General features: G+C 44.2%; 1 protein-coding gene across 1 annotated transcript; it reads right to left on the reverse strand.

Moving 5' to 3' along the window:
* Nucleotides 1-908: 908 nt before the first annotated feature.
* On the reverse strand, nt 909-2,259 carry GPR151 (G protein-coupled receptor 151). The gene has a single exon (XM_042906161.1). The coding sequence runs from the start codon at nt 2,178-2,180 to the stop codon at nt 909-911; it is 1,272 nt and encodes a 423-aa protein (XP_042762095.1). The 5' UTR covers nt 2,181-2,259.
* Between the last annotated feature and the right edge of the window lie 22,879 nt (nt 2,260-25,138).

Genomic DNA, 25,138 nt, shown 5'->3' on the forward strand with positions numbered 1-25,138 from the left:
CATTTAGTACCATTTAACAAAAGGAAGATCACCATCTCTGTTCCTTCTTTATACTTGAGGATTGCCTTCAGTAATTAATACTTTTGTCATTAACTACAGTTTATATTTATCTTGACAGAAAGGAGGTATCGGGAGGAACAGATTGATAGCAGCTTGTAGAAGAGTACTTTGCTCCTGCATCTTGGAAGCGTAGGTAATTGGGAAGAGAAAGGGCAGTTTTTAAAGTTCTTTCTCCATATCAGAATTTAGAGTGTCATGCTAATTAAGCTGCAAAAATCCTCTGACTTAGCAAATGAAGACTCACGGAGACCTCTTTACAAAGACTAGCGAAGCAGGTTTTAGTGTTAGGCGAAGCTTAGCCAAAATAAGCCACGGTTTGAAATCAGCCCACAATGAAGTGGTGATCCTTATTCTGGCAACCTTCAGGCATGGAAAATCTACGTGGATTTTCATAAAGTAAATTTTGAGCTTAAGTGAAATAAAGTTTGCTAAGTGAAGTTAAGGCTAGCAGGATCAGGAAGAAAGTAAAAGTAGAGGAGTCCAGCCTTTGACAAAGATAAGCTCTACTCCAGCCAGTACAGGGTAGTCCTAAGGAGTACCCAGTAAGAGAGCAGTTGTGAACAAGGGACAGAGTGTCTGGGATTTCTGTTCACGTGTGACGGAAGCATCTTCACACAACACTGAAGTTAATTCTTTGGATAGCCAGGATATAATTCTGAAACATCACCATGACTCCTAACACGGTGTTCTACTTACCAAATGGCACATTTTGAAAATGCATACTGTGAAGCATTTTTGTAATTCCTAGCGTTAGTAATTGGACCATGGGTTATGTTGTAAAGTCTGCAGTATCGACAAGCAGCAGTGCAAGTAAATACATTAATCACAATTTGTTTTGCTTGGAAAATCTATTTATCACAGTCTCCCGTCTCTTGATCGTCATGTTCCCAGGGGGTAGGGTCATTGTCTTGTACACAAGGGACTGTGTCCCTCTCATGCCAAAACTGCTCTACATCAGGGAGGATGGGGATCTGTGCCTTCTCCGTTCTGTCTACACTGGAGGAGGGAGAGCCAGGCTTTTCTTTCTCTGGTATGGGTGCTGGGGACTCTGGAGATGGAACATTGTCGGGAGGGACATTTGAGTTACCAGCTGGTGTTTTCTGAGACTCTGAGGCAGTTGGTGGTTTTTTGGTTATCATCCATTTCCACAAGCCTTTCAGCCCTTCCTTGAACTCTTCTGACATCACTAGGAAAATGAGAGGATTTGCCGAAGAGATGGAAAACATAAGGACTTGAGACAGGGCTATGAAACCTTGTGGTGGGGCTGGGCCTCCAGCCTTCAGATGCCAGATCCACAGCCACGCTATCCAGTCGGGGAGCCACAGCACAGCAGAGGTGACAGCGATACTCAGCAACATCACTGTGAGCTGCCTGGAGCGCATCTGGTTTCTCAGATTTTGAGTCTTAGTGCCTCGTTTCTTACATTGACCATAAGCTCTCCAGAAATAAAAACTGGCAGAGAGTAATGGAAGACAAAACGTCAGGAGAGGGTAGAGCTTACCAAACATTGCCATGAACCTTTCGGCCACTGGGGGGATGTCCATGAGGCACATTTCCACACCTGCGTGAAGCCTGGTGGTGCTAAAGAACCATTCTGGCAGGGGGAGCAGGCTAGCTACAGCCCAGATGGCCACCAGCACTGACCAGATGGTGCAGTTGTGGATACTTACTTGCTTGGCTGGGTCACTCGCATACATGAAGCATGCTTTGGCCACGGCGACGATCGTCAGGCTCTTGGCTGCCATGCACGTGTGGATGAACCAGTCAGAGGACTTGCAGACAAACCAGCCTAGGTCCCAAACCCCTTTGAAGTATGCTGTCGCTCGGACGGGTGCAGAAAACAGCAGGAGAGAGAGATCAGCCAGGCTTAGATTCAGAATCAGGGAGTGGATCATGGATGGCTTCCCTTTCCAAGCGCTATGAAGGAGGACGCCAATCACGCAAAGGTTCCCCATGAAGCCCACCAGGCAGACGGCCACCAAGAGAGCTGGGACGATGGTCCTCCAGTCCTTGGAGTCAGAGGGCAGGTACCCTCCGGCAAAGTGGAGGTGAGCAGACGACACGTTCATGGTGCTGGAGTTGGAGTCTGTGGAGGCAGCTGCCAGCATCCCCTCTTCCATGCGGCTCGTCCTTACAGAAGTCAGCTTCTTTCTGTCTTCCTGCCCGGCTCTTTTGCCTAGGAAATAAATAGGCTGTCATCCGTGTCAGATGACACCTCTGGACCCTCCCCTTGCTTGTTTCCTGAGAGCAGAGTGTGGAAGAACGTGGACCCGACTCTGCCTTATGTGACGCGTCTCCGCTGCACTGAATGGTGAGCAGCAGGGCTGCTCGGGTGCCTCTCATTAGCAAGCCTCGTGTCAGATCGGCAGCCCTGTGGGGTCAAAGCCCCAGAGACTCATAAATGATAAATGAGGACAACATACATGTAAGTGGGCTCTGTTCCTGGGGTGGGGGGGAGGGGTGTCGCGCACCCGTCAGGCAATCGTTCTCAGCCAGCTGTTTCTAAAATCTTGACTGCCGTCTGTAACTCAGTAAAGCCCGCATCTGAGCAAGTCAGTCTTTTGCATAGAAACCTGGACCAGAATCACCCACTTACTTGATGCAGCAGGTCTGGAGCAGGGCCCAAGAATGTGCATTTCTAACAAGTCCCCAGGGGATGTGGATGTCAGGGGTTGATCTGAAGCAAGGACCGATGCCGCTTTTCCCCCTGCGGAGATGGGCTGCTGCCTTCACCCATCCTACCCCACCGGCAGCCGGCTGAGAGCAAACACGCAGAGCTGAGGAAGGAAAACAAAAACTGCAAAGAAGTCCTACGGAAAAATCAAATTACAAATGACTCTAAATTTAGTCGCACGATTGCAAGTTTCTTTAGAAGTGATGATAGTTAGACTCTGAGCTAGAACACATTGAATACCATTTCAGCAACTGATGACGATGATGAAGGCAACCAAATGATGAATTAGGCTGCTCTGCAGACAGAACTCCCAGAGGAGTTACCTAGACGGGAGGAATAAAAGAAAAATAAACAATTTCTATGGGGAAGGCGCCTTAGGCATTTTAAAGGAAGTTACGTGTTAAAGTAGAAAAAAAGATTCACAGAAAAAAAACGATTCTAGAACCAGTCTTGACATTCTATGGTGGCCAGTGGAAAGGTGCTCTGGAGGAATCTGAGGAGCTAGGGTCATTCGGGCAAAGGGGTTTGTGGAATCGCCACGAAGACATGCCCTACTCTAAGCCTGGCGGAACCAGGAATGCTTTGTGTCCAACACAAAAAGTGCTGGGCTGGCAGTCTGACCTTTGGGTCCTGGTACTAGCTCTGTTTTCTATCAATTTGTCTCTGGAAACTAAGGGAATGGCATTGAAAAATTCCTCAAAGCCTGAGCCATCTCGGCTCTAAACTGCCAGAATAAGCAGCCCCTGAATATTGGGAAAGCTGTCTGTGCTGGTTTTCCTTGTCTGTCTGCCTTCCCCTTCTTTCTGGAAAGTCATGGTGCTTAAGCAAACAGTAGTGGGGGGCAGTGCCTTGTCCCAGCAGTGCGCCGTAACCCCCAGTTAGCGCTTTGGACGGTGAAACAATAGACGCCTCAACAGCAGCAGCACTTGTGGGGGGCGAAGAGGCCCCCTCCATCTCATGGAGAGGAACATGGGGGGCGGTGCACAGAAACTCACTGAGCACTGCTGGAAGCAAATGGACACTGTGTGAATTATACACTAGCTGAAGTATGTGGAGGACAGCGGTTTGGGACCACAAACAAATACTCCTTTGTATCATGGCTTCAAGCTTATGATGGTCCAGTCTCTTGAAGACCGGTAAGACAAACAGCTACCTACATGAGTTCAAGAAGGCTTTAACATCTCCAAAGTCTGATCTTTAAAAGATGCCTAAGGAAACTAAGCCCCGTTATGTGGCTCTTCCCCAGCCTGTTAAAATGGACTTGGAGACGAATTTGGTGGTCCAGCTAGAGACCAAATGTGTGGCCTGAAGAACTGCAAGCCTGAGTTTTTCACATTTTCTGGAGGTAATTTATTTTAACTTTTTATTTTGAAATAATTGCAAACTTACAGAAAAAACAATGCAAGACCTTGTACAATTCATATGCACTTCATCCAGATTCACCAATTATAAACATTTTGGGACATCTGCTCTCTCTATGCATATATATGTATATACACACCTACATATGTGCCTATATGTGTATATATACACATACATATTATTTTCTGAACCATTTGAAAGCTAGAAATGGGTTTTTGAGTATCCTTCCTGGATTTATGGATTAACCATAAAAATAAAAATGAGGGGCGCCTGGGTGACTCAGTCGGTTAAGCATCCGACTCGACTTCGGCTCAGGTCATGATCTCAAAGTTGTGGAGATGTGAGATGGAGACCCACATCAGGCTCTGTGCTGATGGCGTGGAGCCTGCTTGGGATTCTCTCTCCCTGTCTCTCTCTTTCTCTCTGCCCCTCTCCACCTCAAAATAAATAAACTTTAAATAAATAAATTAAAGAGACTATATGCTTGCAGCAAAAAGGAATTTTCTCCATTGGCAAGCTGAATTACCTAGTCCAAGTTTTTGCTTTTGTTTTGATACATCAGCATTTGTGCATCTAGGTATTGACAAGTGTTATATGTAGCTTGTATCCACTTTTTCTTCATGTTAACATCATTTCCATTTAAAGGCTAGATATAACTTAGCAAACCTAAAGGAAGAAAACCCACCATATGCATTTCTTCTTATTTGTAAGTAGATCTTTGTTGATAACATATTCACTGAAATATAGGACTAAGTTGTATGCATAGCGAACATTTGTCAGGTTTCCCTATTTTTATTTATTTTGGAAAGTTGCCTCATCTAGCCCCTTTCCTGTTTGATAGAAGGGATCGTGGGGAGAAATTATGAGAGGGAGGTGGATTGAGCAAGTACAATACAGAAATAAAATGGGTAGTTATTTGGGATGAAAAGGGGAAGCAGCCTCCCCATCCCAAAATGCTGGAAACAAACCAAATGCCCACACGGGTGAATGACTAAGTAAATTACATTCATGCAGCGGAATACTACTCAGCCACATGAAGGAATGACTCATGCTACAGCATACATAGGTGAACCTCAGAAATACTCTGCTAAGTGAAAAGAGGCCAGACACAGAGACCGCATGCTGTAAATTTCCTTTTAGATGAAATGTCCAGAAAAGACAAAAATACGGAGACAGAAAGTAGATTAGTGGTTTCCTGGGGCTGGGGCTGGGGCTGGGGTGGGAAAAGCGGTGAGTGCAGATAAGCACAAAGGATCTTTTTGAGGTCGTGGAAGTGTGTTAAAATTGGATTGTGGGGATGGTTACACAACTCTAAATGTATGGAAACTCTTGTGTACTCAACATGGGTGGATTTTATGGTATGCAAATTATACCTCAATAAAGCTTTTTTCTTTTCTTTTCTTTTTAAGAGTCATTTGGGAGGGAGAAATAAAAGGTAAAGAGCAGATCTGTCCCTGCTCTTAGAATGCTCAGTTGGCTCCAGGAGAAGGGATATTCTATTCTGAGATTGTGATTTACAGACACAAATTACGCAGCCAGAGAGAGATTGTGGTTTAGAAGGACCCAAAGGAAAGTGCTGGCCGGGGAAGGAGGACATCTGAGGTCAGCAGAGAGAAAGGGAGAGTTTCAGAATTTGTTGTCTCTGGTGCTGGTTCCCCAGCTTGGAAATGGACTCCCAACACAGCCTTCTGCCTCCACTCCATACTCATGCTAAGCCCCCAGCAGCAATGCCACCGCCACTCCCGCCCCCAAATGCCTAGATGGGTCCCAGGCTGCTCTTCCATGGGGACACCCCCATGGTGGTGACGTTAAGAGGAAGCCCCCTGGAAATTGAGCTGTAGTAATAAAACAGATAATGTAAGCCATAGACTTTTTTTTTTTTTTTTTAATTTTAAGTTGCAAACGACCTCAGCCAGTTTAAACTTCAAAGGAACCCAGACAGCTTCAAGCCTCCATTGAGCTGACAGCCCAGAGCCTGGAGCCTGCTTCAGATTCTGTGTCTCTCTGTCTCTCTGCCCTTCTCCTGCTCACACTCTATCTCTCAAAAATGAATAAATGCTAAAAAAAAAAAGAAAAAGAGAGAGAGAGAGAGAACCCAGACAAAGCAAAGTGGTGGGCAAGATTTTAAGTGGCTTAAAAAAAATATAAAGAAAAGAAAGAAATCCAGGGTAGTTAACCTACAGTGTTATATTAGTTTTAGGTGTGCGTAAGTGGCTTTTGATAAAAGCAGAGCTAAGTAGGATCTCTTAGCAGGGCTGGGCAAAGTTTACCCTATAGCTCAGGTCCAGGGCATAGTGATAATAACATCACTGATTGGAGGAGTCCTAACTGCCAACCCTAGTGCTAAGCGTCCTGTGCACTGAACCTCTGGTCAGCTTCTGGGGACGGTGCTACTGCTAAGACCCTCCTCTTACAGATGCTGACGCTGAGGCATGGAGACCTGCAAGGACTTTCCCATGGGTCTGCAGATCACACAGCCAATAGATGGCAGAGTTGGGATTGCAAGCCGGGTGGGTCTGGCCCCAGAGTTGGGGTTCCAGAACTGGTGTTCATAAGGACTGTGCTATCCTGCACCCCTAAAGAAGCTGTGGGGTAGTGTTCTTTAAGATCACAATTGTGAAACTCGTATAGTTCAGTCCAACAACAGGTATTGAGCCCTTTGGCTCTGGGGATACAAAGCTTGTGTACTTTTCTTTCAGTGAATATTCACTGAGCCACTTCACCTCTGTGCCAAACACCAGACATCTGTGCTCAACCTTGGGGCTGCAGGCGGTGCAAGAGCTCCTTTTCTTAAGCAGCTGCAATCTAGTTGGAGAGATGAATGGACAGGAAACTTCAGTGACAGTGCCGCAAGGAGGGTGGCCATCGTGGGCACCTGAAGCAAACTAAGAGCCGGTGGGGGAGGGTCTGACCATCAGAGGCCTCCTGCAGACGGGAAGTCTCGGCCCTGCCCCGACCTGCTCATCTCTGCCACAGCCTTTTTTGAGTTCATCAGTGCTGTGAATTCAGTCTCCCCGTATGAAACACACCGGAAAACAGCTATCTCTTATCAGAGGAGTTAGCAGGGTTTGCTTTGGGTGTCTGAGAGTTAATCTCTCCTTCTGCCTGTAGGTTTGCAGGCTCTGAACATTGCCCAGGAAGTTCTGGGAGGAGCAGAGTGGATCAGGCTGGGCTTTGCCGACCAGCAGTTGGTGAGCTCGTTGAGTGTGCCCAGCTCTGGCTGTGCGGGCATTCTCTAGGTTAGCCCTCAGGGACCCCAACTCCTTACTCTCCCCTCTCTCCCACTCCACTGTTGAGGAAGAGCCATGACACATGGTTGGTGTTTCCTTCTTTGCTGATGGCTTTGGTTCATTGAGGCTCCCTTTTCCCAGGGCCACGGGTCATGCTATCTTTTGGACTACTGTTACCTTGTTTCTGTGGAGTAGCTCTGGCTGTGGGGTCTTCCTGACTGGCACATCCCATTACGTCGGGTCTAGTGTCTTGGAGTGTTGTTCCAGGCTGCAGGTGCATGCTGAGTGACAGTCTGTCTATGAGTGGTGAATGGGTCTGGCCGGGTCTGGGTGGCCACGCCTACAAGACAGCACCCCCTCCTGTTTCTGCTATTGGTTAGGTACCTCTGAAGTCACTGTAGGGATAACTAGCCTGTAGATTTCAAATTCCGCCGACTGGGAGCCGGGAGATCTGAACCCTGCCCCTAAAAAGTGAGTCTGTTATATCTGAATGCAGCCCTTTTGTGCTGTGTAGGTCAAAACTTTTCCAGGTAGGGAGACTGATGCTCTAACTGTGGACATGACTTGTTGAGGCCGCTGGATCCTGGGTAGCAGGGCACAGGCTGGGATCCACGAATCTCAGCTGTGGGGTTGATGCTTCTTGTTTTTGACATTGTCTTGCCCTTTTTCCTGCCAAGGATTTTTTTTTTTTTTTTCGGTTAATGGTTCATGTTTTGATTTTATGGAGGATAACATTTGGACATAGATGTGAAGGACAGTAAGAGTATAAGGAGGTTGGTACATCTTGGCTGCTTAGGCAGAACTTGAAACTTTCTTTTGAAAAAAATCACTCCAAGTCCCATTGAAACACAGCTGTGGTTGATATTATGGTGTATTTAATTTGACCTTTTTTTCCCTTCCTGACAGTTTGTTTGCTTCTTACATTGTTACAATGTGAATGATAATTGTAGCTATGGTTTTTGTTATAATGTAACCAGAGGCCCTGGTCAAAGACATCCTGGAGAGCACTATGTCAGGGATTGATTTCATCGCAGTGAAGATGACACAGGTCTCTCTCTCTCTCTCTCTCTCTCTCTCTCTCTTTTTTATAAGGGCACATTGTTTTATACGGGCACAAAAGGAATAACCTTTCAGCAAGTAAAAGACTAAAATATTTATTTGGACCCAGAATGGTTAAAATCCTGCTTTGGACACAGTCAGCCCATCCCTGGCTACAGCTACTTTGTTCTTGTAGGGTATCATTTGTTGTGGGTCCTTAAGGAATGACAGGTCTCATCATTCAGAGGAAAATCTAGTTTAAAAAAAAAAAATCAAAATTCCATTGCCATGTCCATTTCTTTTACCTTCTTTTTAAAAAAGAACTCTGTTGAGCTATGATTCACATACCATACAGCCTACTCCAACTGTACAGTTCAGTGGTTTCTTGTATTTTACTCTTTGCACCTTCTTGCCAGTCCTGATGGGATGGTTTCTTCGGCACGGACTAGAGAGCTGTGTCCACAGAATCCAGCAGGTGGCGCCTGGCATCGTCTATCACCTGTGCACCAGCCGAACGGGGGAAGAAATGTGCAGTATTCAGAGATGCGGCGCTGAGCTCCTTTCCCCGTGGTGTGTTAAGAAAGGAAGAGTACATTGCCACCCCTGAGTCTGGGATTCTTTTTTCTTTTTAAAATGGGAAAGGAAGCTCTTGTGGTCTATAAGTTTTGTCCTTGCATTTTTATCCTTGGGAGGGATAAAAAGTTAAAAAAATTTTTTAAATTAAATGTCCTTAATGACTGAATATCATAACTCCACATCTTTGAAAGAAAAGATGTTTGGACAGAGAGGGAAAGAGGCAAGAACTTGATTCCAAATATTTCAACCTGGGTACACAATGTTGGTTCAGGTAGCTTTGCTGCTGAGCGCATTAACATATGCTTGTTCAGCCCCTTGTTCTAAATCCCTGATGAAAGTTCAGGACATTCTTGTAAAACTTTTCTACTTTCTGCATTATTTTATCCCACCCCGCCCCCCCCCCATCCCCCATACTTGGAATGGACGAAAGTTGAAATAAGTAAGTTGGAGTTACTTTCATGAAGTAGGTTTATCATTTTTACTGTCATAAAAATTTTTAAATTAGATAAAGGAGGTTTTTTTTTTAATGTTTATTTTTGAGACAGAGAGAGACAGAGCATGAATGTGGGAGGGTCAGAGAGAGAGGGAGACACAGAATCGAAGCAGGCTCCAGGCTCTGAGCCATCAGCCCAGAGCCCGACGCGGGGCTCGAACCCACAGACCGCGAGATCATGACCTGAGCTGAAGTCGGACGCTTAACCGACTGAGCCACCCAGGCGCCCCGATAAAGGAGTTGATAGTGTCATCATTTGGTAGAAGAAACTTAAAAGCCCCAGAGATTTTGACCTGATAATAGTTAGAAAACTGTTAGTTGCTGAACTGAGCTAGACCCTGGATTCCCGATTCTGGATCCCGCTCTTCCCACCAGATAAGACTTGCAACGGAACATCAGTCGCTTGAGAGATGTTTTCAGGTATTCTGTATTAGTTTCCTATTCCTGCTGTAATAAGTTACCATGAACTTAGTGCCTTAAAACATTACGAACCATCTTACAGTCCTGGAGATGAAAAGTCCTAAAGTCAAGTGTCAGCAGGGCCGCATTCCTTCTAGGAGCTCTAGGGGAGACTCCATTTCCTCCTCTTGGCCAGGTTCTAGAAGGTGCCTGCACTCCTTGGCTCATGGGCTGTCCTCCATCTGCAAAGCCAGCAGAACAGCATCTGCTCCCAGGTGCCCCCTCTGACTTCTGCTTTGTTATCACATCTCCTTCTCTGACTCTGAGCCTACTGTCTCCCTCATATAAAGGACCCCTGTGATTACATTGGGCCCACCGGATAATCCAGGGTCATCTCATCTCAAAATCCTTTCCTCAATCACATCTGACAAGTCTTTTTTTTCCATGTGAGGTAAATATACTCAGGTTCTTAGGGCACAGGCCTCTTTATTGGGGGGGGAGGCGGGGCGGTATTATTTTCTCTTCCATGTATTCTTAAAGAAGTTTGATGGTAGTGAATTTGGGAAATGCAGGACTAAACAAAGTTAAATAGGGCTTCTCTGCACTTCAAAAAGCAACTATTAGAGCTATATTTGTTAAAGCTTTTGTATTTGTGAAGCACCTTGCTAAATTTTACATGTAGTATCTCATTTTATTATCATGACAATAGTAAGGAGTTCAAATGAATTCAAAGAAGTTCATTTATCAAAGGAAGAAACTGAAGTTCAATGGTAAGTAACTCTGTCAAGGTCCCACTGCTAATAAGTGGCAGAGCTAGAATTCAAACTCAGATCTGACGCTAGAGCTTAAGTCTTGAGGTTTCAGGATGTTAATACTCTGATACATTGTAAGGCAGGGGGTGTGGAGGCAGAATTTTCCAGATTAATTTAGACAGGATTATAGCATCTTACCAGGCTAGTGTCCTTCAGAACACTTTATGAAATGGTAGACTCGGTCGCCTTGATATCAATGTTATGCAACAGTACTCTCTGTGATGAAGGGAATATTCTATATTTATACTTTCCAATATGGTAGCCACTAGCTCCATATAGTGATTGAGCACTTGAAATGCTGTGAAGATAGCTGAGGGACTGAATTTTAAAATTTATTTGATTTGAAGTATTTAAATAGACATAGTCACATATGGCTATTGGCTTCTACACTGGACAGCACAACTCTGGTTTTTCATATCTATTGTTCAAGTTGACCCAAGTCCAGATTCATGTAATTACTTTATTTATTCTTTATTCTTTTTATTTTTTAATTTTTTAATATTTATTTTTGAGGGAGAAAGAGAGAGAGAGAGAGAATGAGCGGGGGAGAGGCAGAGAGAGAGAGAGAGGGAGACATAGAATCTGAAGCAGGCTCCAGGCTCTGAGCTGTCAGCACAGAGCCTGACGTTGAACCACAAGATCATGACCTGAGCTGAAGTCAGAGGCTTATCCAACTGAGCCACCCAGGCATCCCTCCATGTAATTACTTTACTTTTGAGCATAATACTGTATTTGGTTTAAAATTCTATTTGAGGAATTGTTGACAGCTTTCGAAAATGCCACTGGGAAGGACGTGCTTTTGGGTGTGAGATGACAGTAAAACAGGATTTCAGGTGTCATGAGAAAAGCCAGGGGAGATTTGTAGCCATTGAGTCCCAGTCTTTGATGGAACTATCTTGGTTGTTGTTAGCTGACCGCCTCTGTAAAGATGGATGTTCTAGTGGAACTACTCTCAGTTGTTCAACAGGAATCTATGAAGCCATTGTAATAATTGTGGATATATGAAGGGAGGAGGACTAATGTCTTGTAAAGTCTTTGAGGCCCGCTGTTTGAGGAGACAGTATGTACTTTGGTGAAAGATCATCCATAGTGTCACATAAGATGATACCACTGGGAATGTAAAGCATGTACCAAGCTAATACTGTGGTCAGTAGGGCTGATTCTTAATTTAGCTGTGGAAAACCTTTTATCAGGAGCCCAATATCTGCAACAGGTAAGATGAAAGCAGCTCTTTTTGAAGCAGGAGGGGAGTGAATCATAGTTCTATTATCTGAGCACCCCTCACTTACTCTTGAGGCCTGTGAGGTACGTCTCTGAAACTCCAGAGTATATCATTCACTCAGAGAATCTAGAAAAGGGGTTAAAAGTTGAAAGGCAGGAGAGTTTCTGGGTTTCTTAAGGAAGGCTGCACAGGAAGGATGAGATGTGACACATCCCAGATAACTTGATATGTATATTTTCAAAGATATATCATAGGTAATACGTCACTTTGACAAAATGCTACCAGATGACTTTGTAAATTGGCTGTTTCATATTATGTCGTAATTAACCTTGAACAGTTGATCTACATCTTTGAAATGGCTGCTGAGTGTTCTGTTCTATGTTTGTATGGGACAGCGCATGTCTGGGAGGAAAGGACTTATGTAGGGTCTCATGACACTGATCAAAGTCAGTCCATTCCCGTCAACCTTGGGTATATTTCTTACTCAGAGCCAGCATTAGCAGTTATTTAGAAAGAGCCATCCTTGCCCATAAATGCCAAATGACACTGGAGACCATTGAACTGGCTTAAATCTTGCTAAGGTCATTTGCATTTCCTGTGTTATGTGGGTACTGGGATTACCTGGACGATTGAATATTGAATCCTTGAATTCTTCACATCCTCCACTACCAGGCCTTTGCCCACTCAATCCTGAGCATTGCGTTTTAGGAAGCAACTAATTCAAAGTCTTGTGGTCAGTAAGCGGTAGGCCTGGGATTAGATCCCAGGTTGTCTGTCTTTGGCTCCAAAGCCTTAATATGTCCCCAAAGTTAATTTTCTTTCTAATAACTGGAACCCGAGGTAATGAATTATCAAAGGAAGGTATGGGATCAGCTCCTGGGGAATGGTAGAAATGTGTGTAATAGACACTGTCTATGTGCTTGATATGAATTAGCTATTTGTCCTGTGATGACGACCAGAGTCTAAACATTTTCTCTTGGAGTTTCCCCTTCAACAACAGCCCTGCTTATTTGCTGAAGACCCTTCGACATATTTCTTTATGCATATTTACAAATAAGTTATATATACGTATACAGTTGCGAATGGGATTTTACTAGATTCCATGACGAGTGAATCTTTCTTACTATGTAATATGTGTAACATAGTGGTGTAAGGGGCTTTTATACCTGAAGTGTGTATGGAGGTGATCTATGGAAAATGAAGCAGAGCTCTGTTCAAAGTGTAGTTAATAAATATTATAAAATACCCAGTAACTTGTCTTTAGAATTAATATTTGACATATTTCCTGGAATCAGACAAGTTTTTTTTTTTTCTTCAGTTAAGCGCTACACACAGCATGGGGCTTGAAGATCAAGAGTTACCTGCTTTCCCAGGTGAGCCAGTGAGGTGCCCTGGAATCAGGCAAGTTCTTCATCTTGTTTTTTTTTTTTTTTTTTAATCTTACACAGACAAACACAGTGGACTGTCATAAAGCCTGCACTAAGGGCAGATAGTTCTTATTGCCTTTTGGCACCCTTCATAATGTCTATTGCTATTTCATCTGTGCTGTGTTTGAGACCTATACTTCTGGTCACCACCTGCAATTTGATTTTCCCAGTTCCCGTCCATTTTTAATAATAAGTTCGCAAAATCACACAATTCCATAGGTCATCCAGACCAAGACTGTGATGCTGAGCCTGCACTACCGAAGAGCAGACGGTGCCCCCTTGTGACAGCTTGAAATACTGGCTCAGCTGATGGAGAAAAGAGTGAAAGTAGTGTCCTAAAGGTAGTTTGAGTGCCTGTGAACAACTGACAAAAAACAGGGGTTGAAGGAAGGTTAGGGACTCTTGTTGAATGGGGCAAAGATGAAAAACACTTTTAATTGGGCTAAAGACATCTCAGTAAAGACAGAGGGAAATGAACGCAGAGAAAAAAAAAGGTTAAAGATGCTAATGAGAGGGCAGTGGCACAGTCTTCTAAGCTGTACGTCGGGGACCAGCAGCTTTGGCCTTCTTGGGGGCTTGTTAGAAATGCAGACTCCCAGGTACCCTAGACTCCATGAGTCAGAATCTGCATTTACCAAGAACCCTAGAGGGTTTATCTATACCACGAAGGGTGAGAAAGACTGGCATGAGCAGCAGTGTTTGGCCCTTGGACTTGAGACTGAGATGGAGCCGGGTTGGAATCCTGGCTCTGCCGCTTGGTAGCTGTGTGCGCGTGAGCAAGTAACAGGTGTCTAACTGCAAATGAGGGAGACTAGCATACATTCCTCCTCAGACGATTGTAAGGCAGCCATCGCTGCCAACACTGAATGAGGGCTTATCACAGTCCAGGCCCTGTTCGAAGCTCCTCTTAATGAGATATTGAAGGCTACATGCCTGACAAGTGGTAAAAGCTCACCCGTGGAAAAAATGATGGGTTGTGATGACTGTAATCATCATACAGCACAGTCCTTGAGCCACTGGACAGAATGGAAATGCCTCCATGGGAGACGTGAAGACTGTAGGGTTGGCAAGTAGGGGCAGTGTGCTGAGGTCTGCAGGGAGCTTTGAGGGTTGAATTCTGAACCTGACCCCTCTTTTCATTAGTGATGCAAAAAAGATTATTTAAGATGAAACCAGCTTGCAGAGAGCTTGCTTAATCTAATAAACAACAGGAAATCTGTTTAACACAGTGGTTCTGAAAGTTATTGATCTGAGGATCCCTTTACACTCTTTTTTTTTTTTAACATTTATTTATTTTTGAGAGACAGAGAGACAGAGCGTGAGTGGGGGAGGAGCAGAGAGAGAGGGAGACACCGAATCCAAAGCAGGCTCCAGGCTCTGAGCTGTCAGCACAGAGCCTGATGTGGAGATTGAACTCACCGACTATAAGATCATGACCTGAGCTGAAGTCAGACACTCAACCAACTGAGCTACCCAGGTGTCCCGATCCCTTCACACTCTTAAAAATTATTGAGGCCCCCTCAGAGTTTTTGTTGGTGTGGATTATACCTTTCTTATATTGACCTTACTAGAAACTAAAGCTGAGAAAAAATTTTAAATGTTAATTCATTTAAAGGTAATGGCCCATTAACATATTAACATAAGTAACAGTTTTTATAAGAAATAACTACATTAAATTTTTTTTTTTTTGGAGAGAGCACATGTGTGCACACGAGCACACATGCTCGCAGGGGAGGAGTAGAGGGAGAGAGAGAGATTGTTTAGTTTTTTTTTTTTAATTGTTTAATGTTTATTTATTTTTGAGAGACAGAGACAGAGAGAGACAGAGCACAAGCAGGGAAGGGGCAGAGAGAGAGGAGACACAGAATCGGAAGCAGGCTCCAGGCTCTGAGCTCTTAGCGCAGAACCTGATGCAGGGCTCATACTCACGAGCCATGAAATCATGAAGTCAGATGCTTAACCAACTGAGCCACCCAGGCGCCCCGAGAGAGATTCTTAAGCAGGCCCCACACTCAGCACATAGTCTGGTGAGGGGCTCAAGCCCACGACCCTGGAATCATGACCTGAACCAAAATCAAGAGTCGGGCGCTTAACCGCCTCAGCCACCCAGGCGCCTAAGAAATAACCACACTTCCTAAGACAAAATTCTAGTGAGCACTGTGGGATGTTCTATGTTTTTGAAAATCTCTTTCAATACCTGGTTCAATAGAAGAGAGCTGGATTCTCCTATCTGCTTCTCATTCAGTCTGTTGAAGTATCATTCAGCATGTAGACTCTAGAAAACTCCACTGCGCACTCATGAATGTGTGAGAGTAAGAAAGGCAAATAAAATTTTAGTCTTAATAGAAAAGAGTTTCGATCTCATGGGCCTCTGGAGAGGGTCTCCGGGACTCCCAGGAAGCTGGTAGTTTAAAAGACTAACGTACATTCATTGTAAGCAAATAGATGTAGTTGAAGGCAAACAATTTTTTAAGATTAATTAATTGCTTAATGGGACAGAGCTCTGCTGGGATCCCAGGTTGTACTTGAAAGGCTTGAAACAATTCTGTAAGAATTACAATTCTCAGCGTTGCTAATTTGGATTGGTTGTACACACCTGTGGGGTTTATCGTATTTCCACCAGAGTCTTGGATTAGGTACACTTGGCAATTACCTTTCGATTTTCAGTTCAGCTGCAAAATACTTGGCATTTTACATTCTTGGGCAGTTCTGCTGCTAGTTAGGAATGTGGTGATTAACTTGCAGGGTGGGATCAAAGCAGGGCTTGGCTTTCCTGTCATATTTTATCTTCTAGAGTGAGGAGAATGGTGGTAAAAATAGAGCAGAAATCTCTAATTAAATAAATGTCTTTCAAAATAGAACAGTCAGGGGCGCCTGGCTGGCTCAGTCGGTGGAGCGTGAGACTCTTGCTCTTGGGATCATGAGTTCAAGCACCACAATGCACAGAGAAATTCAAAAACGTAATAAATAAATACAAATTAAAAAAAAAGCAAAATAGAGCTGTCAAAGTGCGTTAGGTTGCAGTGGGCTATAAAATGTTTGCATGCAGACTGGGCAGGCCTGGTGACTTCCCCTGCTTGGACAGTGGTTGCATTGGCATCATCAGCTCAGTGACAAAGAGCCTCTTGCGTTTTGAGCCCTTTTCCGTGATGGCTACTTTGAGTATCATGTTGTGACCAGAAGTTGAGCATCACAGTGACTAAATGTAGTGTTGCTCTCAAAACTTCAGGACCAAACTGATAGGCTTTAATCGTATGCAGGAAGGTGGGGGATAGTTATTTTGTTCTGATTATTTGGGGGGAGGGAAATCAAGGCTTTGTTATGCAAATGAAATAATTCTGCATTTTCTTCACAAATCTTTTTTTTTAATTTTTTTTTTAACGTTTATTTACTTTTGAGACAGAGAGAGAGACAGAGCATGAACGGGGGAGGGTCAGAGAGAGACAGGGAGACGCAGAATCTGAAACAGGCTCCAGGCTCTGAGCCATCAGCCCAGAGCCCGATGCGGGGCTCGAACTCTCGGACCGCGAGATTGTGACCTGAGCCGAAGTCGGACGCTTAACCGACTGAGCCACCCAGGTGCCCCATACAAATCTTAACTGTAATAAGAGAATGGTTTAAATGGATTTGCTGTTTGTCATTCCTGTTCACTTTATAAAAAAGTTTGTTTGTTTATTTTGAGAGAGAAAGAAAAAGCAGGAGTGGGGGAGGAACACAGAGAGAGGGAAAGAGAGAATCCTAAGCAGGCACTGGGCTGTCACGATAGTGCAGTGGAGGGGCTTGATCCCATGAAGCGCTTGTTCACTTCCTAAATAGTTGTCTGTTAAAGTCAAATTCAGTTTGTGTTTCTTGAACGCATATCTTTGGATGGTAGAAGAAGTTCAGGAATATGGTGGAGGAGAATTTTGTTTTTGAGAGGCTGACCTGATAATTGCAGATGGTAATCAGCCGACTGGACTTATGTGGTAGTTTTGTGCAGTTGCATTGATTTGCCAGCAGAGGGCGAAGGAATAAAGTACCTTGCTGCTGACTGCTCAAATGGGGGTGTGAATTCAAATACCTAGGTTGTGTGTGGGTAGTGGAGATCTTCCCGACCTGGATCGGTTTTCTGGGTCTGAAAGGACCAGCTTGCATTCGTTGCTAGCTGATAGTTGCCTCATTTGAAGAAAGCTCCGTTGTTGTCAGATCTTGAGATTTTTTTCAAGAGAAGAAAAGTATTGCAATTTTCTCTGTGAAATTCGCTGATTGGAAAATAGTTCTTAATTTCTTCTAAAGCATCATTCAGATAAAAAAGACACATAAGTAGACTGAATTTGCCCTGTGGTCTGCCAAGAATCCTAGGATTATAAATGGCCCACACTTATTTGTCTCTTCCTAGAAAAGGAAATTACCATCATATGTCTTTATAAGGGAGGAGTGTGGAATATAGGGGGAAAAAAAAGGTAGAATTGCTTTAATATTTCAGGGGAAAGTCATGCAGTCGTTAATCCTGCTTGGGTTAAAATTTCAAGGTGATCATAAATTTTTGTTTTGGAATCCTGAGATAGGAGTTGGGCTGCCTATAAGTAAAAAATTCTCCTTCAACAAATTCTTTTTTTGAGTCTCAATCAGTATTTATCATAAGTAGTAAGTATTTATAATAAGCCTAATCTTGTGGGAATGACCACTCAGGTTTGTGAGGTTGTTTTTCAAATATTCTATCTTGTTTCCCTGTGACTTCTTGACTTAGGACTGGGGAAATGTCATGACCCTCTGGCTGATGACCCGGCCGGCGCCTGCCCTCAAGTACTGATGTACAGCCTCCCAAGAGGTCTGTGTGCATTTACTTCGGCCTGTTCCAAACTCTTATTTGTTCTTTTTCTCCACACAGCAACCAGAATCCTGTTTGGAAAACTCGAATTTGATCAAGTTTTTCCTTCTTCCTTGTTCCTTCTTACTCTTGAAACACTCGAGTGGCTTCTTCCTGCCCATTAGGTTCAAGTTAAACTCTCCAGAGTCCTGCCCATGCCTGCTTCTCCGGATTGATCTTAACCATGGTCTCTGCTTTGCCCTCCAGCCACCTGGCCATGTATTTGCCACATTTTCTTGACCTCACTGCTTTGGAACAAAACTATTTTAAACCCCCCAAGACAGCTTTAGTTAAAGTTGAAACCACAGGCAATGAGCTCTATGGCACATGATGAGAAATATTGAGTAAAGAGGATATTGACACAAGTATTTTTGAATTCAGGTTATTCTTTATCCTTTAGAGACATAAGAGGAAGGACAGAATAATAACATTGGGAAATATAAAATTTGACTGAAATATCTACCTATCATCTTTTCAGCGTAAAGGTGAATTTCCAAGTGTTCACTCAAAATGGGCAAAGAACTTGTAATACTGAGTTGGTCGGCTTAAATAGTTATCTTCTGAGGATTGTAGATTTGTGACTTGGAAAGTGTTTGAGGGAAACTACTTGTAGGGAAAACTGCGTTTGCTAACAAGTTTATAGAAGAATATGGATCACTAAATTTGTGACATTAACCAAAGACCGTTAGTTTACTAATCTTCCTATAATTAACGCAAGCAATACAGTTAAAAATAAAATCAAATAAACGTTGTTATGAATCTTGTATCCACTTTTTTGTTCCCAGTGGTCTAGACAAGCAAGGTCTGATTGTACTTTCTGTGATGATGGAAATGTTCTACATTTGTATTGCCCAGTATAAATGGGCTAGTGCAATTAAGGAGTTGGATACTTAGTTTTAATTTATAATTAAAGTTTTAATTTTAATTGTTAAATAGTTTAAATTTAGTTACACTAATTTTAATTAAAATAGCCACATGTATCTATTGGCTACTGCTATGATATCAATGTTTGTGTCCCCCAAACTCATGGTGAAATCCTAACTCCCAAGGTGAGGGTATTAGGAGGCACAGCCTTGGGGAGGTGATTGGGTCCTGAGAGTGAAACCCTCCTGAATGTGATTATTGCCATGACCATGAGAAGCCATGAGAAGTTTATGGTCGGGAAGAGCGCCCTCATCTGACCATGCGGGTGCCCTGATAATGGATTACCAGCCTCCAGAACTGTGAGAAATAAATTTCTGTTTACAAGCCACCCAGTCTGTGGCATTTTGTTACAACAGCCTGAGCAGACTAAAATAGCTCCCAGATGAAGATTACTTGGTTGTTAAGAATGTGTCAGGAAGACTTTGCTTCTTCAGGATTTATTTTTGCCAGTAAAAATACATGAGTGATTCTAACAGGTTAATTTGAAAGCACCGTGTGCTCTCTTTATTCTATCATAGGGCCTGTGAACATGCAAGGTCCCACTGCATGGAATATTCTTGCCCCCCTGTCCCCCGAGCTAACTGCTCCTCATCCTTCAGATCTTTCAAGCATTGCTTCTTCTGGGAAGCTTTCCCTAGTATTTCTTAGGAGACCCTATCTCCTAGTAACAACATCAGACCTTCTACTTCACTAGAGTAAACGTGGGTTGGGAGAAGCCAAGGAAAGATGGATCACACCAGAGACGGAGCAATTGCTTTGCAAAGCGAGGCATGTAGGGAATCCAGATCCTGTGTGGCAGACTGGCCTCAAACAGGAGGCGGGCCGTCCTCTGCTCTTGTAAGAGGACAGAAGGAACAGATGGGTGCAGACACATGGAGGTTTTCCATTTGAGGTGGCAGGTGTGGGAGTTCCTGTCTAGCACTATTGTCCTGATATAGACTGTCAAGCAACAGGGGGACCGAAGGTGGAAGATGGGAGAATTAGGACGAGTGAAGATGTGGTCATTCTGGAACAGCAGAATTGGGTCTGGTCTAATGCCTGTTGGAGATAGGGGGTGCTGATTTGTTAAGATACTGGTCTGTGCAAGCGAGGCTTTACAGGTGTGTGCATAGAGGGAGTTGATGGTTGGGCTGTTCAGGGTTGGGGTTTTGTCAAATCTGGAACAAAAGAGGTCAGACATGTTGAAATCAGGAAAAACTGCTCTTCATTTCTGCCCCATTGTTGAGACATCTGGGACTTCTTGCTGATTTTGCTAATACGTAAACCAAAGTTGGTGAATGTGAGTTGAATGTGGATGTGAAATCTTAGTGACATAACCCGTTAGCTTCTCTTATCTTTGTTGGTTGGCGAGATACCATAAGACCAGCAGAATATGTAAGTCAAGCTTTCTTCCTCAGCCCTTGGCTGACTCAGGATGGCATTGGAAGGCATTGCTCTGACTATACAGGAGAAGTCTGACATGACATCATCTTTGTTACATCCATACGCCTCCCTCCTGACTTAGAAATAGTGGTGGTGAAAGACAAAACCCTTCTGACAGGGAAAGCAAATGAATCTAACTCTCACCTTCTGGGATCTAATGATTCAGTGACTACAAAGCCCTGCAAATACCTCAGCTGGTTCATTTTTATCTGGAAGGAACCAGGCTTGCTGCCTGCTGGGTGGTTTCTGGCGGTCAGTCCGCAGGTGCAGTGTGTCCGAAGGGGGTCCTCAGCTGACAGTGTGGGTAAGCGTCCCCTGGGGAGGTGGTTGCTGAAATGGCCAGGCCCTTCTGTGGCTTCCATACAGCAACTCAGTGAGAAGCGGCTCCAGAGCACCTGAGGCCCTGAGCCCTGCCAGCTGCTGCTTCCTCAGACTCTGCCTCATTCTCTCGTTTTCATTTAACATGCATGGTACCCTTTTATTTTAACCTCCATTCTTAGATGTACAGAGACATGAATGGATTCTAAGAACTGAAATAGGAGAAAGAGCTGTATTTTCCTTGGACTTCTTTCTGGAATTGCAGGCATGCCCTCCTTTCAGATGATAACTGAAATGAGTCGAGTGTATCTTTGCAGACTGTTGGATTTGGCTTCTGTATTGCTTAGGATTTAGATTTGGCTGCCTGTGATAGGGAAACTCAAATAAAAATAGCTTAAGTAAGATAGAAGTTTCTTTGTCACAGAAGGAAAGTCTGGGTGCAGGCAGTCCAGGGCTGGCACCATGTCATCAGGGATCCAGGCACCAGTCTGCCATCCCCGGTTCATTTTCTCCATCCTCAGGGTCCCCTCCTGGTCCAATATTGGGGAAAAAGCATTCATTATGTCCACATCTGGGGCCAGACGTGGAAGGAATGTAGGAAGGTCTCACTTGGACTTACTTCTGATTGTCTCTCACTGACCAGAATTGAGTCATTAGGGCATAATTGCAAGGGATGCTGGGAATTGTAGTCTTTCAGCCACATTCATTGCTACAATAAATAAAATCATGGTTCTGTTAGGAAAAAACAGGGGAAAAGGCAACTGGCAATTTCTTTCATGCAAATGTGTGTATAAAAGTACAAACCATTATTTTTATTTATTATACCACGTATACAACTTTTCATCTTGTTTTTCTCTAGTACAATATGTTTTAGAGATTGTAGTGTTTCACTATACATAAGTCGACTTTCACAGTTGGGTAGTACTGTGCAGAGCCCCCTCAGCTCCGCCTACCCGGAAGAGAGCCTTCACCAGAACCAGACCATGCTGGCACCTGACCTTCCAGAGCACTAAACACCTTCATGAGGATTGTACCTTCATGACCCAACCATTGATGACCTCCCAAAGGCCCCATCACCTAACACCATCAGAATGGGTGGTAGGATTCCAACTTGTGGCTTTGGGGAGGACTTAAACATCCATACCATAGCAGGTATCCTCCAAAAGAGAGATTGGGAAGTGAAATGGTGAGATGAAAATTATGCACATTCAGAACATACCAGGTAAGGCCAAATTTGCCTCTGAGCTGGCGATCCTATTGTATACCTCCCCCATCTGTGTATGCGGGTTCTGGCTCACCTAACTTTGCCTGCACTTGATGTTAGATTACTGTAAAGTTTTGGGCCCCTTGTACTGGCTTCAAAGAAATGCCTGCTGAGACTAAAGAGTTTGCCAGTAGATCTATAAATTAGTTGTTATCTAAAACTCCAAACCTCCTGTCGATTAAGTAATTTTACCACTAACTTTGCTTCTAGTTTTGAAGGCCACTGTCTCTTTTTTTTTTTTTAATATTAGAGACAGAGTGAGGGAGAGGGGCAGAGGGAGAGGGAGAGAATCTTTTAAAAATATTTTTAAGTTTATTTATTTACTTTGAGAGAGGTGGGAGAGCACAATTGGGGAAGGGGCAGAGAGAGAGGAAGAGAGAGAATCCCAAGCATGTTCCACACTGCCAGTGCAGAGCTTGACATGGGGCTTGACTCCATGAACCCATGAGATCATGACCTGAGCCAAAATCAAGAGTCGGACACTCAACTGAGTAAGCCACCCCGGTGTCCAGAGAGAGAGAGAGGGAGAATCTTAAGCAGGCTTCATGCTCAGTGTGGAGCCTGGTGTAGGGCTCAGTCTCATGACCCTGGGATCATGACCTGAGCTGAAATCAAGAGTAGGATGCTCAACCGACTGAACCACCCAGGGCACCCCTCAACTGTCTCTTACATAGCCACGCCTGGATCACTGGTGGAACAAATTTGTGTTAATCAGGGAAGAACTCCATGTACTGAGAGCCTGTTAGTATCAACTGACACTTACTGAGCATTTTCTATATGCTTGACATGCTTATGTCCAATTGACCTTCTCATGTGTTACAATTGACCTTCTCAGGGGTAGGGACCTTCCTCCCCACTTCCAAAGATGGAGAAACCAACACAAGAAGGAGGTGGCCAGGGTTTCCCAGGTAGAAATTGCGGTGTTGGGATTCAAGCCAGGCAGGCTAGCATTTCTAAGCCAATCTGAAACACTGCATATGCCTGTGATTATTTAATATTTTAAGCACAACCATTTTGAGTCTCCCCATCTGCACAGCACTCTGATAACAAGCGTGTGGATGTCGTGAGTAGGAAGAGGGACAAAGGAGTGAACAGGGGTGGTGGTTAAGAGTTGTGCAGACAGCCCGGTCATTCCGTTCAAGGTCAGTTCCTAGTGAGGAAGAGAGTGTAGTACTCACCATAACACCTTCTGTCAATATTGACCTTGGTTTTTGTTTTTTAATTTTTAAATGTTTTATTTATTTGAGAGAGAGAGAGAGAGAGAGAGACAGAGACAGAGACAGAGACAGAGTACGAGTGGGGGAGAGGCAGAGAGAGAGGAAGACAGAATCTACGAAGCAGGCTCCAGGCTCTGAGCTGTCAGCACAGAGCCCGATGCGGGGCTTGAACCCTTGAACCACGAGATCATGACCTGAGCTGAAGTTGGATGCTTAACTGACTGAGCCACCCAGGCGCCCCTTCAATATTGACCTTATATCGTGTAACAAACAAAGTGTGCTGGGGGAATTCCTGGGGCAGTGAGGATCCTTTTGCAAAAGGGGGCCAGGAGGTAGATCATGGCAGTATATGAACTCCAGTTGAAGCCACTGTGTGCAAGAACCTCCTACTTCTCTCATTCCTGCTGCCTTTGTCTCACATCACCTGGAATGGCCTTTTAAAAATGAAACTCAAAGAGTGTCACTATACTCTACACTGATCTTCTAACTGGAATATGCCAGATGTTCCCATTTTAAGATCCTCACATTTGTTCTTTACCTGGAGGTCTTTCCATGGCTGGCTTCGGGGTCCTCTCAGGGAGGTGTCTCCTCACATCTTTTATTCTAGTTATAGCCTTGTAGCCACTTCTCAAGTCCCCTGAGGTTACTCACCTGGAAATCCTTGCGCGTCACCAGTGTGTCTGCCCTTTTGAGGACAATTGTGTGTGAACCCCACCCAGCAGAGCCCTTGTCATGTTGGCATCCCTGCCTGCAACAGAGTCTGACACACTAAATGAGGGTTGTGTGAATGATGAATGCAGAGGCTCTGGCAAATCAAGGTTTAGCTGACTGGCACGTTGGCCTCTTGGAATCTGCTTTTTCCTTTGGGGTGTAGAGGGAAAGGACTACGTAATAAGCAGTTTATGTGGCAAATAAATATGCTGTTTGACCTGTATGACCTCAGGCGAAGCTCACCACAGTCCCGTGAGGATACTGATGTTTGCATTGCGCATATGGGGAAACTGAGGTAATTGGCATCGTCAGGACTACCCACCTCCCTCCCGAGCTCATGATTTCTCACTGCTTGAGAACTCAAGATTTCTAGTGGTTCTCTACTTCTTTGTCAATACCCGGTTGTGTTCCTTAACGAGTCATGGGCAAGTAGTAGCTTCAATAACAAATAAGGGATGAGATAGGGTGAGGGTGTCAGGACCAAAGCCCTTTGGGAAACACGTGGCACAACTTTATCCTACTTTTAGCAAAAAGCAATTACTCCCTTCTCCCTGGTGTTTGGATCACAGTCAGTCAGCTATTTTTACCTTTTAAAGTAGATGGAGGCAAAGCGGTCCTCTGTTTTCTTGGTACCTTTAGAGCGCGTGGCACAGTATCTGCCCTGCTCAGTTCCCAGTTTGCCCTATTTTGCCACTAAATAAATTTCGTTAGACTGGCCTGGCTTGGCAGGAGATTACACGTTATGTCGGTGTGTTTAAAAAGTGGGTAATTCATTAGTTAAATGAATACGGCAATTATTAATTTCAATTTATCCTGTTTATTGGGAACAGCTGTTCATTAACATTTATTTAACTGCTAATTTTAGAGCCAAACTAATTACCTCAAACACAGCGCTGTGGTGTTCTGTACGGAGAAGCACGCCTAACCGCTCTGCGTGCCAGAATAGAAAGCTTCTGAGCTCTCCAGGGTGCTGTTCTGCAGGTGACCAGGCGGGGTCTCTCCTCAGTTGGAGTTCAGACCGTATGCCACATGCTTACTTGTCCTCAGGACGGAAATGCTACCGGATACTAAGGCCACAGTGGCAGATTGTCCCCAAAGGCCAGGCAGGCAATAAAAATTAATGAAATGGGAAGGTCCGAG

The sequence above is a fragment of the Panthera leo genome, chromosome A1 (assembly GCF_018350215.1).
Source record: "Panthera leo isolate Ple1 chromosome A1, P.leo_Ple1_pat1.1, whole genome shotgun sequence".
Lineage (NCBI taxonomy): Eukaryota > Metazoa > Chordata > Mammalia > Carnivora > Felidae > Panthera > Panthera leo.

Bases quoted from the DNA above. Each gene is read 5' to 3' on its own strand.
- GPR151 (XM_042906161.1), bottom strand. From the start codon at position 2,180: ATGGAAGAGGGGATGCTGGCAGCTGCCTCCACAGACTCCAACTCCAGC.